The 19,976-nt window shown below is 51.9% G+C and overlaps 1 protein-coding gene across 7 annotated transcripts in view; it reads left to right on the top strand.

Moving 5' to 3' along the window:
- The window catches only part of RNF4 (ring finger protein 4), a 30,729-nt gene extending 11,048 nt beyond the window's left edge, over nt 1-19,681 (top strand). For 3 of the 7 annotated variants that reach the window (XM_043573152.1, XM_043573155.1, XM_043573154.1), the window contains exons 2-9: nt 1,348-1,502; nt 4,566-4,680; nt 6,959-7,038; nt 11,567-11,635; nt 15,675-15,684; nt 16,096-16,255; nt 16,852-16,900; nt 17,482-19,681. In XM_043573152.1, coding sequence (XP_043429087.1) covers nt 1,494-1,502; nt 4,566-4,680; nt 6,959-7,038; nt 11,567-11,635; nt 15,675-15,684; nt 16,096-16,255; nt 16,852-16,900; nt 17,482-17,631 — 642 coding nt within the window. In that variant the 5' untranslated portion in view covers nt 1,348-1,493 and the 3' untranslated portion in view covers nt 17,632-19,681. Of the gene's footprint in view, nt 1-1,347; nt 1,503-1,596; nt 1,622-4,565; nt 4,681-6,958; nt 7,039-11,566; nt 11,636-15,674; nt 15,685-16,095; nt 16,256-16,851; nt 16,901-17,481 lie in introns of those variants that run through there. The other 4 variants (XR_006296234.1, XR_006296233.1, XM_043573157.1 and 1 more) reach the window with 4 other exon arrangements.
- The last annotated feature ends 295 nt before the right edge of the window (nt 19,682-19,976 follow it).

Here is a 19,976-nt window from a genome sequence, read left to right as displayed (position 1 = left end):
CAGCTGTGTGTCTTAGGAGGTGCTGGTGGGAGACCTGTTAGGAGGTAGGACAGATTAGAGAGCGGTCGTGTGGTTCCCGCTGCCTCGGTGTTTCCACCTGCAAGGCCTTTTCCTCGTCCAGTCGTTCCTGTGGTGCGGCCTCTGAAGCAGCACCATTAGCACTGCCTCAGAACTTGGCAGGAATGCAAAATTTTGGGCCCCATCCCAGACCTGTTGAATCAGAGACTCTGGTTTCAGAAGCCTTCCGGGTGAGGCAGGGGCAGGCTCAAGTTTGAGGACCCCTGTCCTTGTCTGGACCACTCTGGCCCAGGGTGGGCCACCACAGAGCCTCCTCTTTGGTTGGATTCTCCCCGCGTCCCTCAGCCTTGCCCTGAGCTCAGGGCTTCCCCCACTAGAAGCTGGCTTTTTGCCCCCTTAAACCTTGATGACTCTTGGCCTCAGACTCCATGTTTTTGCTTCTCTTTGCTCCCTTGCCTCCCAGTGGAAGGGCCCTGAATGAAATCCTAGCAGCCTCTAGCAGCCCCTTCACTTGCTGTTTCTCTGCTTTTCCTGGAACCTCCCGCTTAGCTTCCCAGCCCACAGTTTCTTGGTTCTTCCCCATTCAGCTGCTGCCAACGACAGAAGTCTCAGCTAGGCATGCAGGATGAATCCCAGCAGGTGGCTCTCGTGTCCTAAACTATCAGCACCTCCAGAGGGCGACAGTGAAGTTGTGGAAAGGCTTCACTCTGGCCTCAGAAGCTCCGTGCCTTCCTGGGTGCAAGGCGTCCGTGAGGTCATGTGTGGTGGTTCTGATTCTCTTTCCTTTTCACAGCAGCCAGCACAGGACTCAGGAAGGGTTTCAGCAGCCAGAAAGGAGAGCAGGCAGTAGCACATGGGTCTGATCTCAGACTTTGGCATGATGGAGCCCCCAGTACTCTATGAGGATGCTTGCTTCCTGGGCGCCTGGGGGCTCAATCCGTTAAGCATCAGGCTCTTGATTTCAGCTCAGGTCATGATCTCACGTGTTATGGGATCAGAACCCCGGGTCAGGCTCTGAGCTGACAGCACAGAGCCTGCTTGGTATTCTCCCTCCCTCCTTCTCTCTCTCTCCTTCCCCTCCCTCCTTCTCTCTCTCTCTCTCTCTCTCTCCCCCCCCCCCGCCCCCGCCCCACTGGTGCACACTGGTGTGCATTCTCTTCCTCTCAAAATAAACATTAAAAAAAAAGGAATGCTTGCTTCCTAAGAATATGCAAGTAAGGAAATGAGTTGCGTAGAGTATCCGGCAAAGTTCAGGGAAAGGGTCGAACTGAGTTCGTTGATGACAAAGGCGGCAGCACGTACCACCACCTTGATATCTTTGATTTTCAGGACTTGGAGATACCGGGAATATATCTGGCTGCAAATGGCCATACTAGCAAGAGGATGAGTAACCAGTGGGTGTGAGAAGTTGTCGCCTTCCCTGCCAGCTCTGCACAGGTCCCATCCTTCTCTGGAGGGTGGAGCCAAAGGGCACCATGAGTACGGTGAGTTTTCACAGCACGTGAATTTTATTTTATTTATTTATTTTTTTTTCTTTAATTTTATTTTCAAGGCTGAGCAACTGCCTCATTCCTTATGACACATCAACGGAAGTAGCGTAAAGGCGCCTATGAGTAACCCTTGTTCTCAAAAGAATGTGTGCTGGACTTCTGGCAGCTGTGCAGCCTACTCGTCTTGGGGAGTCCGTTGTCTTGGGTGGGGTCCTGAAGACAAGACTGAGAAGTAATAGTGGGGGTGGGGGGTGGGAATTGTACCAGGGCTCTGGTTTATTTAATCGTTTACAACCCAGTTTTCCATTTCCCTTCAGTTTCCTTCCCTTGTGTAGTTCTTGGTCCAGTGTGGGCATAATGGTAATGATCTCTTGTCAGAGTTTTCTTACACTCAGTGACCTAAGTTGGTAAGTCAGCATTATGACTGTTCAGAGCTTTGATCAGACTCAGAAGCAGTGCTGGTTTAGTGGAAGCAAGGGTCACCCGGAGCCCCTGGAGCTTCAGAGAAGATTCCCTGAAAGTCCCCCTCTGCAGTTTATTCCCCGCTGACAAAGCTGCTCATCTGATCTAAACTCAACCCAGTTGTTTTCTGAGATACTAAATTCATATCAGGTGGACCAGATGTGAAAAGACAGCCTCGTATTCTCTTTGCAGGTTCCAGAGGTGCTATGAATGTGGGGGCGGGATGAGACAACCACAGCTCCCAGGGTGAACAGTAGTAGAAATCCTGTAGATTCCTTTTGCTGCCCCTCCCCCAATGTCCATCTCCTCCTGGCCACTCCCAGTCCCTAGTATGCTCCAAGCCCTTTTGGTATTTACACACAAAAGGGCCTTTGTTTCCCTGGCCTACCCTCCTAAAAGGCAGACGTGACTTCCCACCTGGGTCCCTTACCTGCAGATTGTCACTGCCCCTCCCTTGTTGAGAAACCAATGTCCTAAGCCTGGCTGCCTCCTCTATGAAGCCCACACCTTGCCCAGGCAGGATCTGGACAGACAGAGCAATATAGATAGTCTCTTCTGTGATTGTGTGAAGAAGTTGGTTAAACTTCCCTTGGAACGGTGTAAATAACTTAGGTGATCAGTTTAAACTGGAGGCTGAGCCTCTCTGCTCGCCAGGAGGGGGAGAGCCACGATGAGAGTAATAGGACAGAGTGGAGGATCTCTGCAAATGTCGTGGGGTTCTTGAGACTGGCCCTGAGCTGATGTCCACCTGCTGCCTGCCTGCTGGTGAGGGCGATTGGAGGAGGAGGTGGGAGCCCTACAAGGGGTCGGTCCTGATGTGGTCGTGCTGGCGGGATGAGAGGTCTCCTCGTCATGGAGGTGCCATCTGCGTAGGTTCTGAAAGCTGTGTGAGAACTGGCCGAGTGAAGAGGGGAGGAATGGGTAGCCCAGGCACAGAGGGGCTTGAAGAGCTGCCAGGGAAGAGGACCGCTGTGGGGTGTAGGGTGGGGCGGGGGAGCGTTGAGCGTGCACATTGCGGCAGTAGCCACGATAGGTTCTTTCCATCACCTCGACCTTGGCCAGGGCCCATGGCTGCTGCCCGCCTCCGTCGGTGGAGACCAGAAACCATACAGGTAGCTGCAGAGGGGCACGGGGGTTCTGTTTACCAGCATCTGCTGAGAAATACTAGGCTCTTTCCAGAGGAAGGAAAATGCAAGGGCAACTTCAGAGAGAAAGAGGCACGAAGCAGCCCTGGGTGTTCTGGTGGCCGCTGGGGAAGCCTGTAGACTCCACTGAGGCCAGGGTGTCAGCTCCCTTGAGGGGCAGAACAACTCCTCGCTGGAGAATTTTGAACTATTGCAGTGGCTTGTCTCCGGGCCCTCCTGGGGATGGCTCCTCAGATCCACTGAAAATTGCTAAACCCAAATCTGATTTCTGACTCTCCTCAAGCTGCCATTTGCTACTGAGGAGCCGTTGGAACCCAGCAAGAATCAGACATCTCTCTGTTGCCTAGCCAGTGAGCGTTGGGCCCAGTGATGGGTTCCCTTAGGTCTTGTGCAGATCTCACCAACAGTGTCAGGTCCATCCAGAGTTCCCAGAGACAGAATGCTTAGTAAGGTACGTAAGCAGTTAGGGTATTGTTGGCGTCTGGTGTCTGTGCTCAGTACTTTGCGCACTCTGTCACCTAATCTGTGTGCCAGCTCAGCAAGGCTGGTACTGGGGAGGAGGAAGTTTAGACTGCCCCAGCTCACCCATTTTGAAGCATAGTGGGCCCAGTGCCGGTTAGAACGCAAAACACAGGGAGCCAGGATTGGTTAGGGCCATGCAGGGTGGGAACACAAGGTGACAGGGTCAGGTGAAAAGTTCTATCTCTTTTGAGGAAGGCAGGCTGTATAGGGCATGTTCTCATCCTGTCTTTCAGGGCCACCCAGGTCAGAAAAGCTGGAGCTTACTGGTAAGCCAGCGCTCAAGGATGTGTCTGAGAAGAAGGCTGGTTCAGAGAGTATGGACTGCAGCTAGGCCAGCCAAGAGCCTGAGCTTTCCGGAAGGCAGGGCTCTTGGGCAGCCACTGGGAACTTTGATTCTTTGAGCTCTGGGGGTGATTGTTGGGGTGTAAACCACACTGAATAGTACTCTAAAGGTTAAAGGTTTTTGAAAGAAAAGACCCAGTTTCCACAGTAGATAGAAATGTGGGAAACTGAGGGCCTTTGGGTTGAAAAAACAAAGAGGGCTCAATGGGACCAAACACAAATCCGAGGAAGATAGTTTTATGACTTTTTTTGGTTAAAAGGAGGGATTTCTGGCTAAGCCTTGACCTAGATCAGAGGCTTCTATAGAGTGGTGTGGCATGTACTTTGGATAGACCAAGAGTTTGATATAACAGAAGTTTTACTTTGTAGAATTCATATTCACTATGTGTTTGGTATTATCTCTCTCTAAATATTCAGTGATAGGAATGTCAGGTTTTGAAAGGACCCCCACCTCAGGCTGGCTCACTGGCCTCCTACTCTTCCTGATGAGTTGAGCCATTCCCATGTTGGCCTTTTATTCTTGTTATGGAAATTGTGTCAGCAGCCAGAGCTCATGCGACTGTTTCTTTCCCTGGGTTACCCTCAGAGAAAGCGTCGTGGTGGGACAGTAAATTCTAGACAAGCCCAGAAGCGAACTCGGGAGGCAGCGTCCACCCCTGAGATGGCCTTGGAAGCGGAGCCCATAGAACTTGTGGAAAGCGGTAAGATGGCCAGGGACGCCGTGACCGGGGGCGGGGTGGGGGGTGCTGGTGGGGGACGGTGTGCGTGGGTGAGCACAGCACTGCCGCCTCCCAGCTGTGGGGCCTGGTGGGAGCCACACCGCCTGTGCGTGCCTCCGCTGCCCCCTCCGAAATGGGGTGCTCCTGGTACCGCTCGTACAGTTGTCCGCGAGGTCACGGAGATCAGTGCTTGTGAGAGAACGCTTGCTGTACGAGGGTTAGCTTCTGTCCGTGTGTCTGTAAGACCCACGCGACCCTGGACTCCGCCACTTGAGCCGCGGCTCAAAACCGGAAGCGCACTGGATCAGGAACTGCTTTGTGCGGTATCCGAAGGCCTCCACAGGTTCTGACAGCCTCTCGGCAGGGCTGACCTTCTGGGAACGTGCAGGGGGGTGAGACGGCCCTGGGCCCAGCTTTTCGACTCGAAACTGCATCTCCAATTTGCTCTGCCTCGTGAGGTTCTCCGATTTCCTTTTCTCTTTCTCTTTGAGATACAGAATTTCCCAAGAAGGCAGATCTGTTGACAGCTGCCTGTGTTGGAGTGGGCTGGTATAGGCAGAGGCCAGATTGATCTTTTCCCCCCTTCTGCCTACTGAGGGGGACGGCCAGTGGCCTGAGTTGAGTCCCTGTGCTCTGCATGTGTTAAGGTTGATTTAGTGACTGCGAAGCTTGAAAACTGACATGTAAAGAGAAGCAGCTTGTCTTGAGATACATTTCATGGGCCCTTCAGAGAAGTGAAATTCTCAGTATCGTCTCTGTGGCTCCTGAGTTTCACTTCTGTGAATTCCTAAAAGCCTGGAGGCTGAGACCCTGGCCCCCCTGCCATCCCCTCCCCTCTGTCCCAAAGTTGATGCCCCTGCATCTGAACTCTGCCATCATTCAGGAGAGGCTAGCGCTGAAGGCTCCTCGATCGGGACACTGAGCACATGAGTGGTCTCTAGGGGCTCGGGGGTCTCAGGCTTGACTGCTATTTGGCCCAGCCCTCCCCTCACCGCAGGCCACCTCAGCATGTGCACAGGGCCGTGTGCACAAGCTGCCCGTTGGAGTCCGGCTTCTATTTATGGAGCCATAGATTGTGTCCATCAACACAGAAACGGTTCTGTGACTGAGAGCGTATCAGTATGTGGGCTGTTCTTTAAAAAGGAGGAGGTCAGGGGCATCTGGGGGGCTCAGTCGGTTAAGCGTCCAACTTCAGCTCAGGTCATGATCTCACAGTTCATGAGCTCGAGCCCTGAGTTGGGCTCAGTGCTGACAGCTCAGAGCCTGGAGCCTGCTTCAGATTCTGTGTCTCCCTCTCTCTGCTCCTTCCCCACTCCTTTTCTCTCTCTCTCTCTCTCTCTCTCTCTCTCTCTCTCTCTCTCTCAAAATAAATAAACATTAAAAAACTTATAGAAAGATCATTTTGTAAAAATTACATTGGGCACAACCATATATTGTGGTCTTTATTCCTGTGAAACTTCTTAATATAAGAAAATAAAGCAAGTTGGAGTATACTAAATGCATCACAAGTTACTGTCCCCAAACAAATACTTCTAAAAATCCTACTCCCATGCTTCTTAGTGCTGTAACAATAGAAGCAAAAATGATCCTAAATCTTCTTTTTTTAGTTTATATAAATGGAAGTTGTCCTCTGCCATTTGCTCCTTCCTGCCGCACAGAAATGCTGCTGTTTGGCACATGTCTTTTCCCACTTTGTCCTGTGCTCACCTGGACACTGCCATGTATCCTAGGGCTCAAGGGCAAGCTGCGGAACGGGCCCAGCCCATTTTGGTGTATTGGGGTGCTAGCAGATCAGTAAATACCTCCTTTGTCCCACTTGAGAGCTAAATGGAGATGAAAACGTAACTGATGGGGGTGTGTGGCTGAGCCCGACAAGGTCTGTGGGTGGGTCCATCCCAAAGAGAAAGGTCCTGCGGTGAGCATGCCTGGTCCTGTCCCCACATGTCCCCAGCACTGCTGGGTAGGTCACTGCCCCTCCCCTGTGCAGGGGCCGGTGGGGACACAGAGGCCTGGTTGTGTGGCAGGGGAGGCCTCAGGGATAAAGGTGTGCGTGCGCACAGACCTCACCCCTCGGTGCAGTCGTAAAAACTACACAGTGCCACTCAGCAACATTCTGGAAGGGCATTCATTGGCTGTCACCTCTGCTGCATTCTGTCCTTTGGTAGGGTTTAGCACAGGTTTATACCTGTAATCATTTCATGCTTAGAGCGGTGTGCCTTTACTTTTCTCCTAATGCTTGTTAAAATGCTTTGTTTTGAAGCTGGAGACGAAATAGTGGACCTGACCTGTGAATCTTTAGAGCCTGTGGTTGTTGACCTGACTCACAATGACTCTGTCGTGGTAAGTGTTGGAACGGAGAGTCGCCTCTTCCTGGCTGCGGGCCCTGGGCCAGCGTCAACTTCAGAAGGCCTCGGTCACAAGTAGTGGCCTGTGCCGAAGAAGCTCGTGCACCCAGTGACTAGAGCCCAAGATAGAAGGTGTTTCTAGAAAATCATTTGTTGTGGCTTTGCTGCCTGTGGACAGTAAATGTTTGTGACCGTGGCCTTTCTGCAGCTGGCACACAAGCCATGTGGGGAGAGCCCCGAGACCCCACCTCTGTAGCCCCCCGTTCCACCCTTGATACCAGCTGTGCGGCCTTAAGTTCCTCAGCCTCCTTCGCGTTGTGAGTGGGGATGTGTCACGGGGTTGTGTGCGTGTTCGGGTGGCTGGCACGTGGGGGTACCGGGCACACGTGAGTTTACACTTCACAGCTGGCTGGAGCGAGATCTCTTCAGTTCCAGGAGGGCCCCCTCACGGGGTGCAGGTGCCCTGCACCGCTGCCTGCCGCCTCAGCTGTGTCAGGGCTCCAGGGAGGGCGGCAGCCTGCCTGAGCCCCCTTCCTGGGGCGCCGGCTACGGACCCTGGCAAAGAGCGCGCTCGCCTCTGTGGCCCTCGAGGAGGGAGACCTGGTCCGGGCGGCGGGCGTGCTGCGGACTGGTCTGGCACGCCGCCTCCACCACGTGGGGGGTGCACCGCTGTGTGTGGGTCCCGGCCGCTGCTCCGCCCCTGGCCCCGCATCCTGAGGCTGCGTTTGCCTCTCGGGGATGCCTCCAGCACCTTCTGTCCTGATAGGTACTTTGTGGAGTGGAGCGAGTGGGAGGCAGGCGCTACCGAGGACTGGGCTCAGTAGCGGCTGAGTGTTCACCTGGCCTTGGGGCCCACTGATCCTGGGCTTATTCTGGTTGTGCTTGGAACTTCAGAAGAAGGTTGCACTGAGAAGCTTCAGGACTTCTTTAAAAGGAAAAAAGGGCGACGAGGAGGAGCTGTCTTGACAGATTTAGAGGTTTAGACTCTGGCCTTGATTTAAAACCTATCCTGTGTTCCACACGCATACGCGTGCGCACACACACACACACACACACACACACACACCACCCATCCCAGAGGAGAGGCAGCTGTTCTCGCCGAGCTATTAAACGGCCTCCCACGGGTCCTGGATGCATGCGCAGGTGGGACGTCGGCTCCCAGAAAGGAGCCAGTAGTTCTCTGGAGATCAGTTGGAACTTTCTGAGACAGGTGGGGAGTAGGCGTAGCTGTCAGTAGTCTCTGCCTCGGCCCGATGGGTGTGTTTTTTGAGGTACGTACATGTACACAATTTTGCTGCTGGTCCCGCAGGCTCCCTGGGGTTCTGGAAGGATAGCTTCTTTTGGTGCCTTGGCTAAAGCATGCGGCCCAGTTGCTGATAGACACTTAGAAGCAGTGCCAAGTCCTTCTTTTCTGTGATACTCCTCCCCACCTGCAGCACGACAAGCCCTGGGGGGATAGCCGGGATCCTGCTCGACCTTCGTGCCCTCAAGGAGACGGTGATCAGCTTCTGTTGGGTGACACGCCAACAGCATGAAGTCCCCTTTCATGCCTTGGGTATTTTTTTTTGCATGACCAGACTGCCCTCCCTACATGGGCTCCTTCGTGAGCTTTCCTGCTTTCTCTGTGTTTCCCTGGGCATGGAAAGTCCTCAGGAGACATGGAACAGCACTGTTAGGGTTGGGGGAGCTGTCCTAGGAGTGGATGGCAGGCCAGAGGCCAGCGATGGGGAGAGGGGGGAGCGGGCCTGGGAGGTGGGAGTCCTGGTTTTCTGGTCCCAGATGTACTGGTCATTTTGGTCTTGGGACTTGACTTAACCGTGGTTGCAGTGTTCCCAGCCATAAAATAATGGTTTGGGACTTTATAGCACTCTTGATTCTAATTATTCTCTACTTTTTGTTGTATATTTTAATAAATTCAAATGCCAGTTTTTAACATGTAAGGCTGAAGTTCTTGCTCTAAGCAGATCTATATGGCAAACCTAATTGTATTAACTCAGGACAAGATGAATTGTAAGTTCAGGGTGACCTCAGGCCTCCCCTGCAGGAGAATGTGAATGGATAAATGTATCTGTTCCCAAATTAGGGTGATCTTCCCAGTTCTACCGGAATCTGGGAACAGGCCAGGTGTACCTCTTCTGCCTTGCTGGGAGTAGCTAGTTCCATATCTTGAGGACGAGAGTCTCTGCTTACCTGGGTCCAGGCACGGCTTCGGAATGTCGGGGAGCCCTCTGATGAGAGATTGCACAGAGACTGGATTTTTCCAACTCTGAAACCCCAAAGCCTCCAAAACCCCCAGTGAATTAAGAGAACTAAAAAATGCTGTAAGGTACAATAAGAGTTAATCCATCTCTGCGTAGATATTTTTTTCTCCAAACCAACTTTTATTTTGGGCAATGCGTACCCAAAAAAGGCCGTCACTGCTGGATCCCAGGGCATGTGTATCTTTGATGTTTACCAGATTAATGCCTCTTTTCCAGAGGGGCTGTGCTAGTTGACGTTCTTGCCAGGGTTCGAGGGGCCTCTGTCTCCACGTGCTTGCCGCCGCTTTGCTTCCAGTCATGGTAACCTGGGAGTTTCCTGTGTGGCTTTAACTTGTATTTCCTTGATTCTTCTTAGGGTTGAATACTTTTTCATGTTCATTAGTGGTTCATTTTCCTCTTTTGTGAAGTGTCTATAAAAATCTTTCTTTTTTTTTTAATTTTTTGTTAATGTTTTTATTTATTATTGAGACAGAGACACAGCATGAGTGGGGGAGGTGCAGAGAGAGAGGGAGACACAGAATCAGAAGCAGGCTCCAGGCTCTGAGCTGTCTGCACAGAGCCCGACGCGGGGCTCGAACTCATGGATTGAGATCATGACCTGAGCCAAAGTCAGACGCTCAACCGACTGAGCCACCCGGCCGCCCCTGTAAAAATCTTCTTTTTACCCACACGCTGTACACACAACTTTTACAATAGCTGGAGAAATTGATCTAGAACAGAGCAACTCCTTGTCTTCTCCCCATTCCTTCCCCCCATTTGGTTGTCTGCCTCGTGGGGTTTTTTAGACCTCGTGTTTTTTTTGTTTGGTTTTTTTGGTTTTTTTTTTTTTAAGTGGGCTCAACTCCCAACGTGGGGTTTGAACTCAAAAGCTGGAGCTCAAGAGGCGCATACTCTACCATTTGAGCCAGCCAAGCACCCCTTCCTGCTTTATTTTGTTTTACAAGTGACAAATATGAGCTTGCTGTTAGGTTTTCTGTCTTCTCAAATGTTTGCCTTTTTGATTTATGTAAAGAGGTTCTTAATTTTAATAGTTGGATTTATCAATTTGCTGAAGAAAATTTCATATAAAAATGTTGCTGTATTCTGACAGTTACTGTTTTGCCTTCTGCAAGTAGGTCTGTAACCCACGTGAATTGCCTTTCATGTGTGGTTCTAGGGGGGCGTCTTTAGCCCCTCTCAGTGAAGTCTTACAGTGTTCCTTTTAGTTTTGCGAGTCTTTTGTTAGAAGAGTTACTCCTAGATACATGCAATATTAGGAAACTACTAAAAATGGTATAAAGTTTCCTTCTCTTTTTTGTTATTTGCTAATTGATTTTATCTATTGACTTTTCTCAGTCTAGCAATTCTTAATCTGTAAGTCTTTTGGATTTCTCTATGCACAGAACAAATTTTGGTTCTTTTCTACTTTTTTTTCTTACCTTAACACCCTGGCGAAAGAAATTTCAGCACTGGCTGAATAAAAATGGTGACAGTCCCGGACATTCTTGTCTCATCCCAAATCCGAAGGAATCTTTTCAGACTTCAACCATTAAATAAGCCCTCTGCGGTAGGTTTTGTTGCTGCTGTTCACGTCCTTTACAGATTGGAGAAATTCCCATTTCCTGTTGGTGTGCAAGTTTTGTCGTGAATCATGTACTGAATTTTAACACTTCATAGAAGGATAATTTTTCCCCTTTCATATGTTGAAGTGGAGAAGTCAAGAATTTCATTGGTTTTCTCCATTGGTTTTCTCTGTGCACCATCAGCACAGAGCCCAATGTAGGGCTTGAACTCACGAACCATGAGACCACGACCTGAGCCAAAACCAAGAGTCAGATGCTTGACTGACTGAGCCACTCAGGTGGCTCACATTGATATTAATGTTAAACCAACTAAATATTGTGGATGTGATATTTTCTTTTTATATATTGCCAGATTCTGTTTGCCAATATTTTATATATACGATTTTTGCACCTTTTTAAAATTGTTTTATTTTTTAGTGTTTATTTTTTAGAGCGAGAGAGAGAGAGAGAGAGAGAGAGAGGGGGTGGGGACAGAGGGAGACACAGGCTTCAGGCTCTATGAGCTGTCAGCACAGAGCCAAGGTGGGGCTCGAACTTAACGAACTGCGAGATCATAACCTGAGCCAAAGGTCGATCTGTCTAAAATTTTCACTTTTATTGGTATAAATTTGTTTGTAATGTCTTAATGTTCTGTGGAATCTGTAGTGATGTCTCTTTTTCCATTTCTGATTTCAGTTATTTGTGTTTTCTGTCTTTTTAGATTAGTATCACCAGAGGTTTATTAGATCTTTCAGAGAACCAACTTTTAGCTTTGTGGATCCTTTCTCTTGTAAGTTTTTTTCATTCATGGTTGCTTCTTTCTTTGAGTTTATTTTGCTGTCTTTCTAACTTACTAATTTTCATCATTTCTTTTCCAGTAAATGCATTTAAGATTATACTTTTTAAGCTATATCCTACAAATTTTGTTATTAGTATTTTACATTCAATTCAACATATTTATCAAACTTGTTTTTTAACTTTGAAACATTGGGGATTTTCTTTATTTCCTTTGTTGTTGTTACTGATTCTTTGAATTACTGCATTATTGGTCAGAAAATACATTCCATGTGTCAGTTCTTTGGTAATTCCTGAGACTTGCTTTGAACCTGGCCTGCACAAAGCAGCTGGCCTTCCCTAGATAACCTGCCTGGGCTTTGTTTTCTCTGTGAGGCTTTCAAATGTAGGCTTCAATTTATTTTATTTTATTTTTTTAATTTAATGTTTATTTTTGAGAGAGAGACAGAGTGTGAGCCAGGGAGGGGCAGAGGGGAAGGAAGACACAGAATCGGAAGCAGGCTCCAGGCTCCGAGCTGTCAGCACAGAGCCCAATGCGGGGCTTGAACTCACAAACCATGAGATCATGACCTCAGCCGAAGTCAGACGCTTAACCGACTGAGCCACCGACTGAGGAGTTCCAGGCCTCAGTTTTTCAAGAACCTTCTGTATTTTTTTTTCCTCTGGATTATAGTATTGCCTTTAGTTTGAACAAATAATTTTTTTTTGATATATCTTTTTTTAAAAGTATGTATGTTTCATCTTGTTTTGGTGGTTTTCAGTGGGAAATTTGGTGGAAATACTAGCCTGCCATTTATTGGAAACCTCTGCTCGTATTTTCCATCCTTCTGCCTTCTTAGCTGGGGTAGTAGGTGAGTTCAGGTTTTCAGGGCACTTTTCTTTTAAAGTCAGGTTGGTTTCCCTGAAATCTCTTTGTGATGTGTTTCCATGGTGTGCCTATGAGTCACACTATTCGTGTTACACTCCATACCTGCCTATTTTCATTCATGAGACTGGAAAGAGTCTGCTTCACTGAAGCTCCCTTGCAGGCAGGGACAGAGTCCTGTCCATCTCTAGGGGAATAGTCAAGGGCCCGAGGGGCACCTGGTGACTTCATAATCGTGTAAGCAAGAAGGGCTGGTCACCATGGCCAGGAACGGGGGAAATGGTTGTCTGTGGTGCTGGAGGGGCTGCTTACTGTGACTGCAGTGTTCGTGGCAGGCCCGGTGTTCCTGGGCCTCCCGGCAGGGCCGCACTAACAGATCCGTCCCTGCACTGCGTGCAGCGGTTGGATCCAAAGAGCAGCTGCTTTCGTGCACAGTGGGTGGAGGTGGCTGTTTTCCCCAGTACAGCAGCATGCCAAGTGGGGAGGCTGCCTGAAGCAAGTGGCTTGCTGAGCTCTTGGCCGCGTAGGCATTCTTAGAAATGCCAGGGCTCCGCTTGCATGCAGAGGACCCCAGGCTGCCTGTCTCAGTCCCGTTACTTCACCCAGCGTATTCTTGCAGCCCCCGGAGGTGCCTAGAATGCCAGGGGTTGCGTCTACTGGTAGAAGGAGGGCTTGACCAGGAGCCTGTGACATGGGTGTCCGCACTTGTGGATGTTCTGAGGCCCACCTGTGCTTCAGAAACTCAAAGGGCCTTCGCGTGACCGGCCCGGGGTCCGTGTGCCCTGGTGTGAAAGCAGGCGGCAGCGGGGGTCTGCTGTGGCTTGTTCGTACTCCGGATGCCTCACTTGTCTCTCAGCGCTCCGCCCTGTGCTTTATTCCACAGTCAAGAATGGGAAGCCAGACCCAAAGGTGAAGCAGGCTGTGGGGGGCCACTTGCCACAGTACTAACTCAGCTGTTCAGACCAGGGGGTTGGGGGGTTGGTGTTTTGTTGCTTTTAAAGGCCTCTTGGCCACATGAGAGGCTCCAGAGCTGCCCTCCTCTCCCCACCAGGCAAGCGCCGTGTGACCTGCAGGGCCACAACTATGAGGAAGGGCCATTCCAGGGTGCTCGCAGGCAGGCACCTTACAGGGGTGCTGGAATTTGATATGGTTCAGCTGCTGGCTGGCCCAAGCACCAGGCGTAGTGTCTCATGTCCCTCAGCCAGGCTGTGGTGCCGTTGTTTTCTGCCCTTTGGGCAAGAAGCTTCATCTCTGAGGTTTTCTGTTGAGGATGGGGACCGAGTCATCACCAGTGAGGGGAGCTCTCTGGCCACTGTGTATTCGTTTACCCAGTGGTTAGGTAAGGAACACCTGTCCTGAGCCTTGGACTAGGCAGCTGTATGTACCTCCCCAGAGGCTGACGTTTGGCCTGAGCTTGGCACTCCCTGAAAGTGAGCTGGGTCTGACTCGCAAGAGCCTGTGGAGACCTGGTTCCCACACACTGGTTTCCTGGGAGCCAGTGACGCCATATTTCTTCCAGGTGTGTCCACACTTAATCGAATGACCCATCTTGGTAAAGGAAGCGAGGCAGTGTTGGGGTGCTGGAAAGCTGGGATCGTCCCTGCCCACAGCAGATTTTCCTTCTGTTCTTGGTTAAGTTCAGAGCTCCCTTTCTGTAGACTTCATGGGGACTGCACCTCCTGTCAGCCCAAGCTTTTTTTCTAGTAAATATCCCAATAATGAGATTGACGGTCCCCCACGTTCATAGTTCTGCAGTCCAGCCTCCTCTAGGGGGAGGTGGGGGTACCTTCAGTAGTAATGTGGGTTATGTTCTCATCCACAAAATGAAGATCTTTATGCTTAGACTCTCCTTTCTGGGATGGCTACTTGAATCTGTCATGGTTCAGGTTGGAAAACTGAATCCGCTCTAGTTCCAAAGCATAAATGGATTTTAATACATGGGAGGAGATGCTTCTTGGTGTTGAAAGGGCTGGAGGAGCAGGACTCTAGGAATAACCCCAGACATCTTGGCCTTGACCCACCATGGGACCATTACCTCCGCCCCAAGCAGAGGGTCAGGAGATGGGAGCCATCACCTGCACTGATCTCCTTGGGTTCAAGGAACCAATACCTTACCCCCTTGCTAGGGAGGAGGGGCCTGGGCCAAGGACACTGCAGCCTGGGCCAGGACTGCCTGTTGATATTGCCAGCCGTGTCCACCTCCAGCGGCTGAAATTGGTGCTGTCTCACTGGTGGAACTTAGTTTGTGTCCAAAATCCCTGCCATGGGGAGTTGGGATGGAGAGAGCTTCTGGTTTCTGCAGGGCAGGACAGCATGCCCTCTGCCATGGGTGTCGGCCAAAGAGAGGTGGGCAGTGGGGCTTTCCTGAAATAGGTGATGGTCTGTGACGAACAAGAGGAAGAGGTGTGCCACTGGTGACACCGTAGACAGACAGGTATAGGAGCTCAGAGAGGGTTGAAGCCATGGGGTATGAAACTATTGTAGCATAGTAATCCTAGTGTAAGTTCTGCTGAGTAGCCGATGGCGGCCTCAGGTTCTCAGTAACTCGTGTGTGTTTCTGGAGAACCTGGAGTCAGGGTGGTCTCAGCCCTTCGTGTGCCACTTGTTAGTCCCTGCACGCCCTGCTCTGTTTAATTACTTGATTATATCCCAGGATAAGTACTGCACACCCTCCTACCAGTAAAGGTTCATGGAACAAGATGCTTGTCACTGGCCCACCGGACAAGGAGAGCGTACGGACTTAGTCCTGGGCTCCATGTCCACGGTGAGCTGGGGGCGCTGGTGCCTCTGTTCTCCAGAAGAGAAAGCCAGCACCTGCCACATGGTGAGTAACTTTCAGGTCACGAGGCTGGCAGCTCCGACTCACTCGGCGTGTGGCAGGCCGAGGCACACAGCGTGCCAGCTGCCAGGAGGCGGAGGCGCCCAGGATGCACCTTACTGGAGGGGAGGTGTCCAGACCTCCCGTCAGTGCTGGGCAGGGGCAGGCCCTCTCCCTGCACCTGTCCCATCCCCTGGGGTGGGGAGGCTTTACTGGTCCTCTGAGGATTTTTGCATTTGAAATAAGAAATGCTTCAATTGTGTCATTTAAGATAAGTTTTTTTGAAATATACAGAGTATTTTATGTCGTACTGATGTTCCTTTTCTCTTTTGTTTTCCTCCGTTTTAATAGATTGTTGATGGTAAGTGGTTTCCTCTCTCTTTCATTGGGTTTGGGTGCAGAACTGATGTGGGTGAGGGGTGTGACGCCAAAGGCCTTGCCAGGCCTGTGGGTGCGAGAATGCCAGGCGGGAAGACCCCTGCGGTCAGTGCCCTGTGCTCGCTGAGAAGACAGTACCCCTAGGGTGGAGCTGTGGTCCCATCAGAGTTTAGAGAAGGCTGACTGCCTTGGACTCCCCACTGCTCAGGCACCTGCTCGTGGCAGAGGTGGGGCTCCTCCTGGGAAGACCGGAGGGTGGCCTCTGTAGAGCTGGGCAGGACCTTCTGGGTGTGGTCCTGTGCCTCTCGGGTTGGCGCTGGCCTTTCCCGGTGGGAAGGGAGTGGTGAGGTGATGGGGCTGGCGACCCTGCCCTGAGCGTGGACTCCTCTCTTAGAAAGGAGGCGGCCGAGGAGGAACGCCAGGCGGCCGCGCCAGGACCATGCCGACAGCTGTGTCGTGAGCAGTGATGACGAGGAGGTGTCCAGGGACAGAGATGTGTACGTGACCACCCACACTCCTAGACACGCCAGAGAGGAGGCAGCCGCAGGACTCAGGTGCCAGCCCCCACCAGCCTGCTTCCTCACCAGAAGCCTCTGGCCCCGTGGGTCCCCTCGTCCCCTGGAGAGGGGAATCTTCTCTCCCCCCACCTCCATTTCTCAGGGGGTAGACCATTGGAAATACTGGACCTTGTCCAAGCTCTGTGAGCCCGTGGCTCGAGAACGTCTTCTTGGAGCAGCTGCCCAGCAGCTGGGGACAGGCGGGGCTGGATTCAGAGCTGGTTCAGCCGTTCCTGGAGGGACGAGGGTGTGCCCGGCATGGGCAGGGTGGGTGTGGACATCCCTGGGCCACCTGCTGTGAAGGCCAGATCCAGTGGCTTCCCATGTCCTGCACTAGGAATGCTCAGAGGGGCTGGGCACAGCCCCTGCCCCAGATGGGGAGGCAGAGAGTACAGCCTGGGTCGGGGAGGACAGGGCGTCTTCTCTTGTTCCCCTCTCACCTCCCTGCTGCGCCCCCCTTGGGGCAGCTGGCCTTCTTGGGGGGGCTTCCGATGCCTGTGCTAAGGGGGGATCTGGGCTGCTTCTGTGAAGCCACTCTGAGGGATTGAATGGTGGGGTTGCTGAGGAACTGACCCGAAGCCCTGTGATTGTAGGCCCTCTGGTACTGTCAGCTGTCCGATCTGCATGGACGGGTACTCTGAGGTAAGCCAGCCCTGCCGTGTCTTCCTGGCTCCTGGTGTCCACACTGCTTCAGTGGAAGAAGCGGGCAGAGAGGATCTTCTCGTTAGGTGGCATTTGACACCTCTGTTCTGCAGTCCGCGTGGCCGCTGTGTGTGGCCTGTCACACATCTGTGTGTGAGGGGAGAACGTGCCAGCTTCTCTTTGGGCCCTGCAGCCTTCAGCCCTGGCCCCCGTTGAGCACACCAGTCCTGTGTGTTTCCTGTCCCAGCCTAAGCAGAAGCTGCCGGTATTTCCCGTGGCCCCTGCGCCCCCCAGCACCGCCCTGTGTGCCCGCACGGCAGCCCTGGGCCTCAGCAGGCCTGTGGGTGCGGGCACCTGGGGTCCCTGCAACCCTTGGGTGGCTGCTGCCGGGAGAGTGGCTCCCGCCTCTGCCCTGGGCCTTAGAGACCCTGTCGTAGTCGCCTGACGCTGCAGGGCGAGTAGGTGTGTTCAGTCCTGCAGAGCTGCCCAGCCCTTCTTCCCCTTGTCACAGCAGAAGTGGGGCTCTCTGCCGCCATGGGACCAGGGCACACGTGAAGGCTGTTCCTTCTTGTGTTTTCTAGATTGTACAGAACGGACGTCTCATCGTTTCTACAGAATGCGGCCACGTCTTTTGTAGCCAGTGCCTCCGTGACTCCCTTAAGAATGCTAACACTTGCCCAACTTGCAGGAAAAAGATCAACCACAAACGATACCACCCCATTTATATATGAAGTGTGGAGAGTGTCAGGAGAGGCAGACGGACAGACAGCCGGGCTAGGTCCTCCACTAAGCCTTTCATGGCTTCTCTGCCTCAATTTCCTGAGCTCAGAAAGACTATTTCAGAGCCAACGTCTGATATGTAAACTGCTCTTTTGTTTCAAACCCGCTCTTAGACCCTTTCGTTACCTCCGGTTTACTGCGGTGGAGCTGGAGCCAGGGCCCAGGCGGGGGTCCCCACCTCTGCCCCCCTGGGCCTCCTGGTTCCAGGGTAGGAAAGAGGGAGTTAGGCACATCGGAATTGAGAATCGTGGTTCCAGCCTCTTTCTGGAGCCTGCATGTCTGCCAAGAAATTTCCCCCTTTTGGAAAGTCTGCCCCAGCTCCCTCCTGGCAGTGTCATCAAGGGGCTGGCCCGGCTCTCCCAGGCGGGCTCTGTCGTCCCTGGCGTCAGTCCGCCTCAGCGACCGAGCTAGACCAGGTCCATCTGGCCCGAGGACCACAGGTGTGAGCACAGCCCTAGAAAGACCCACCACCGGGCGTTTTTCTTCCCTGGCGAGTCTGGGGTGCCCCATGACTCCACCCACACCTCAGCAGTGATGTGCGGGATGCTGCAGACCAGGAGACTCTCTACAGGGCAACTCCCGGTTTCCTAAGAACGAAATGTGCAATAAAGCCTGTTCTTTGCCTACTTTCCAGCAGCACAGGAGATGTAGCACTGTCAGTGTCCCCTCAGAGGCCTCATATTGCCCGTGGAGCGGTGCCTGTCACATCCCGTCCTATTCACCACCTGTTCTCAGGAACTTAGCCTGTGCCCCATAGTTTTTCACCTGGTGCAGGCCGTGCAAGGTATATAGGGCAGACGTGTGGTTGGATATCCTCTCTCTTTTCCGATCAGATCTGTCCTGTGTTTGCCACATGCCCTCTGGTCCTCAGTTCCCACTGCCTAATGTCCACTCGAGTGTAAAGACAGAGCTGGTGGCAGTACGTGAGGCCTTACCAGCCACCCACATCCCTGCTGTTGTCCAAGTCAGCTCCCCTGAGTTTCAAAGAGTTCGGCCCACCTGATACTAGCTGGGCTCCGCCTTGGCTTTCACCCACACCCCCCACACCGGCTGACATTCATTTCAGAAGCTGCTCCTCTGACCTTTTGGGCTTTTGACTGCTCCATAGGTTTGGTTGGCAAAGTATGGCGGCCTCTTCTCCCCAAGCGACCCAGATAACACGCTCTGCTCAGCTCCCTCGGTGTGAACATCTTGGTCCTCAAGGAGGCAACAGGGTGACCTGACTGCCCCTCACGGCGCAGGGCCTGGGGGCAGCCGGCAGGGGAGAGGCCTTGCTGCGGCCGCCCGCCTTGGCCTCTGCACCCTCCTCAGAGGGCTTCTAGCCAAACCACCAGCCTCTTCGTGTGAAACAGCTGCAAGGTGGGAAGGGGCCTTCTCTGGCTTTGCTAGCAATAACTGACCTTCAGTTTACCCTTCTGAAGGAGCAGGGACTCGGCACGGAATTCACTTTAAACGGGGCTGAAGGAGTGTCCCTCCTCTGTGTGAAAAAAAAATTTGTTTTATTCTTCATTCTGACTTTTAACTATTTGGCTCACTTCTGGTTAATTTGGATGAAAGTAATAATTTTCTACTTGGAGTCAAGGGGGGCAGGACGTCAGTTCCCATCGGCCTGATGCTGGGTGTGTCTGCCCTCTGATTGGACATCATTGCCTTTAAGTTCCTCTGGGCTTCATGGAACCTCTTTTGTTCTGTGCCAACAGTGCCCAGACTTCAGAACCCAGGATGACCGTGCAGCCCAAATCTCCTTTAAGTTTTGTGCTTAAGGACAAATGGTTGATTATTAGGTTGTATTCCTTCATACTAAATTGGGAAAAAATGTTTAGTTTCTGCTATTCAGAAACTGCAAAATAGGTTGGTAAGAAAAAGAACATTTTCCTTTCTTCATTGTACATAGTTCAGATCTTTCTTTGTTACATTTAAACTATATCCATGTACATCAGTCTGTTTTTGACTCCTCTACTAGTGTTACAGATGGAAATAAAACCATTAATTTGAACCAGATCTCTTTAGTGCATTCATTTGCTCTTTGGGATGGATTTTCTCCCCCTTTGTGCAAGATGTGTGATTCCTGTCTGCCTCAGGTTTAGCCTGTTCTGTCCACGTGTGCAGGGAAGTTGTTTGTGTGGCTACCGATCCAGAAACCAGCAGGCCAGACCAGAGGTCATTCCTGGGAGTGGAACCACAAGCCCAAGCCCTGGAATCCTTGATCAGGCAGGATTAATCTGCACCTCTGCCCTAGGAAACGTGGCTGGCTGCAGGGGAAGAGCTGTGAGCCGCGTGGACTCAGATGGACCCG

This window comes from Prionailurus bengalensis, chromosome B1 (assembly GCF_016509475.1).
Source record: "Prionailurus bengalensis isolate Pbe53 chromosome B1, Fcat_Pben_1.1_paternal_pri, whole genome shotgun sequence".
Taxonomy (NCBI): domain Eukaryota; kingdom Metazoa; phylum Chordata; class Mammalia; order Carnivora; family Felidae; genus Prionailurus; species Prionailurus bengalensis.
The sequence above is the reverse complement of the archived record's forward strand: the minus strand, read 5'-3'. Positions and strand labels throughout refer to the sequence as shown.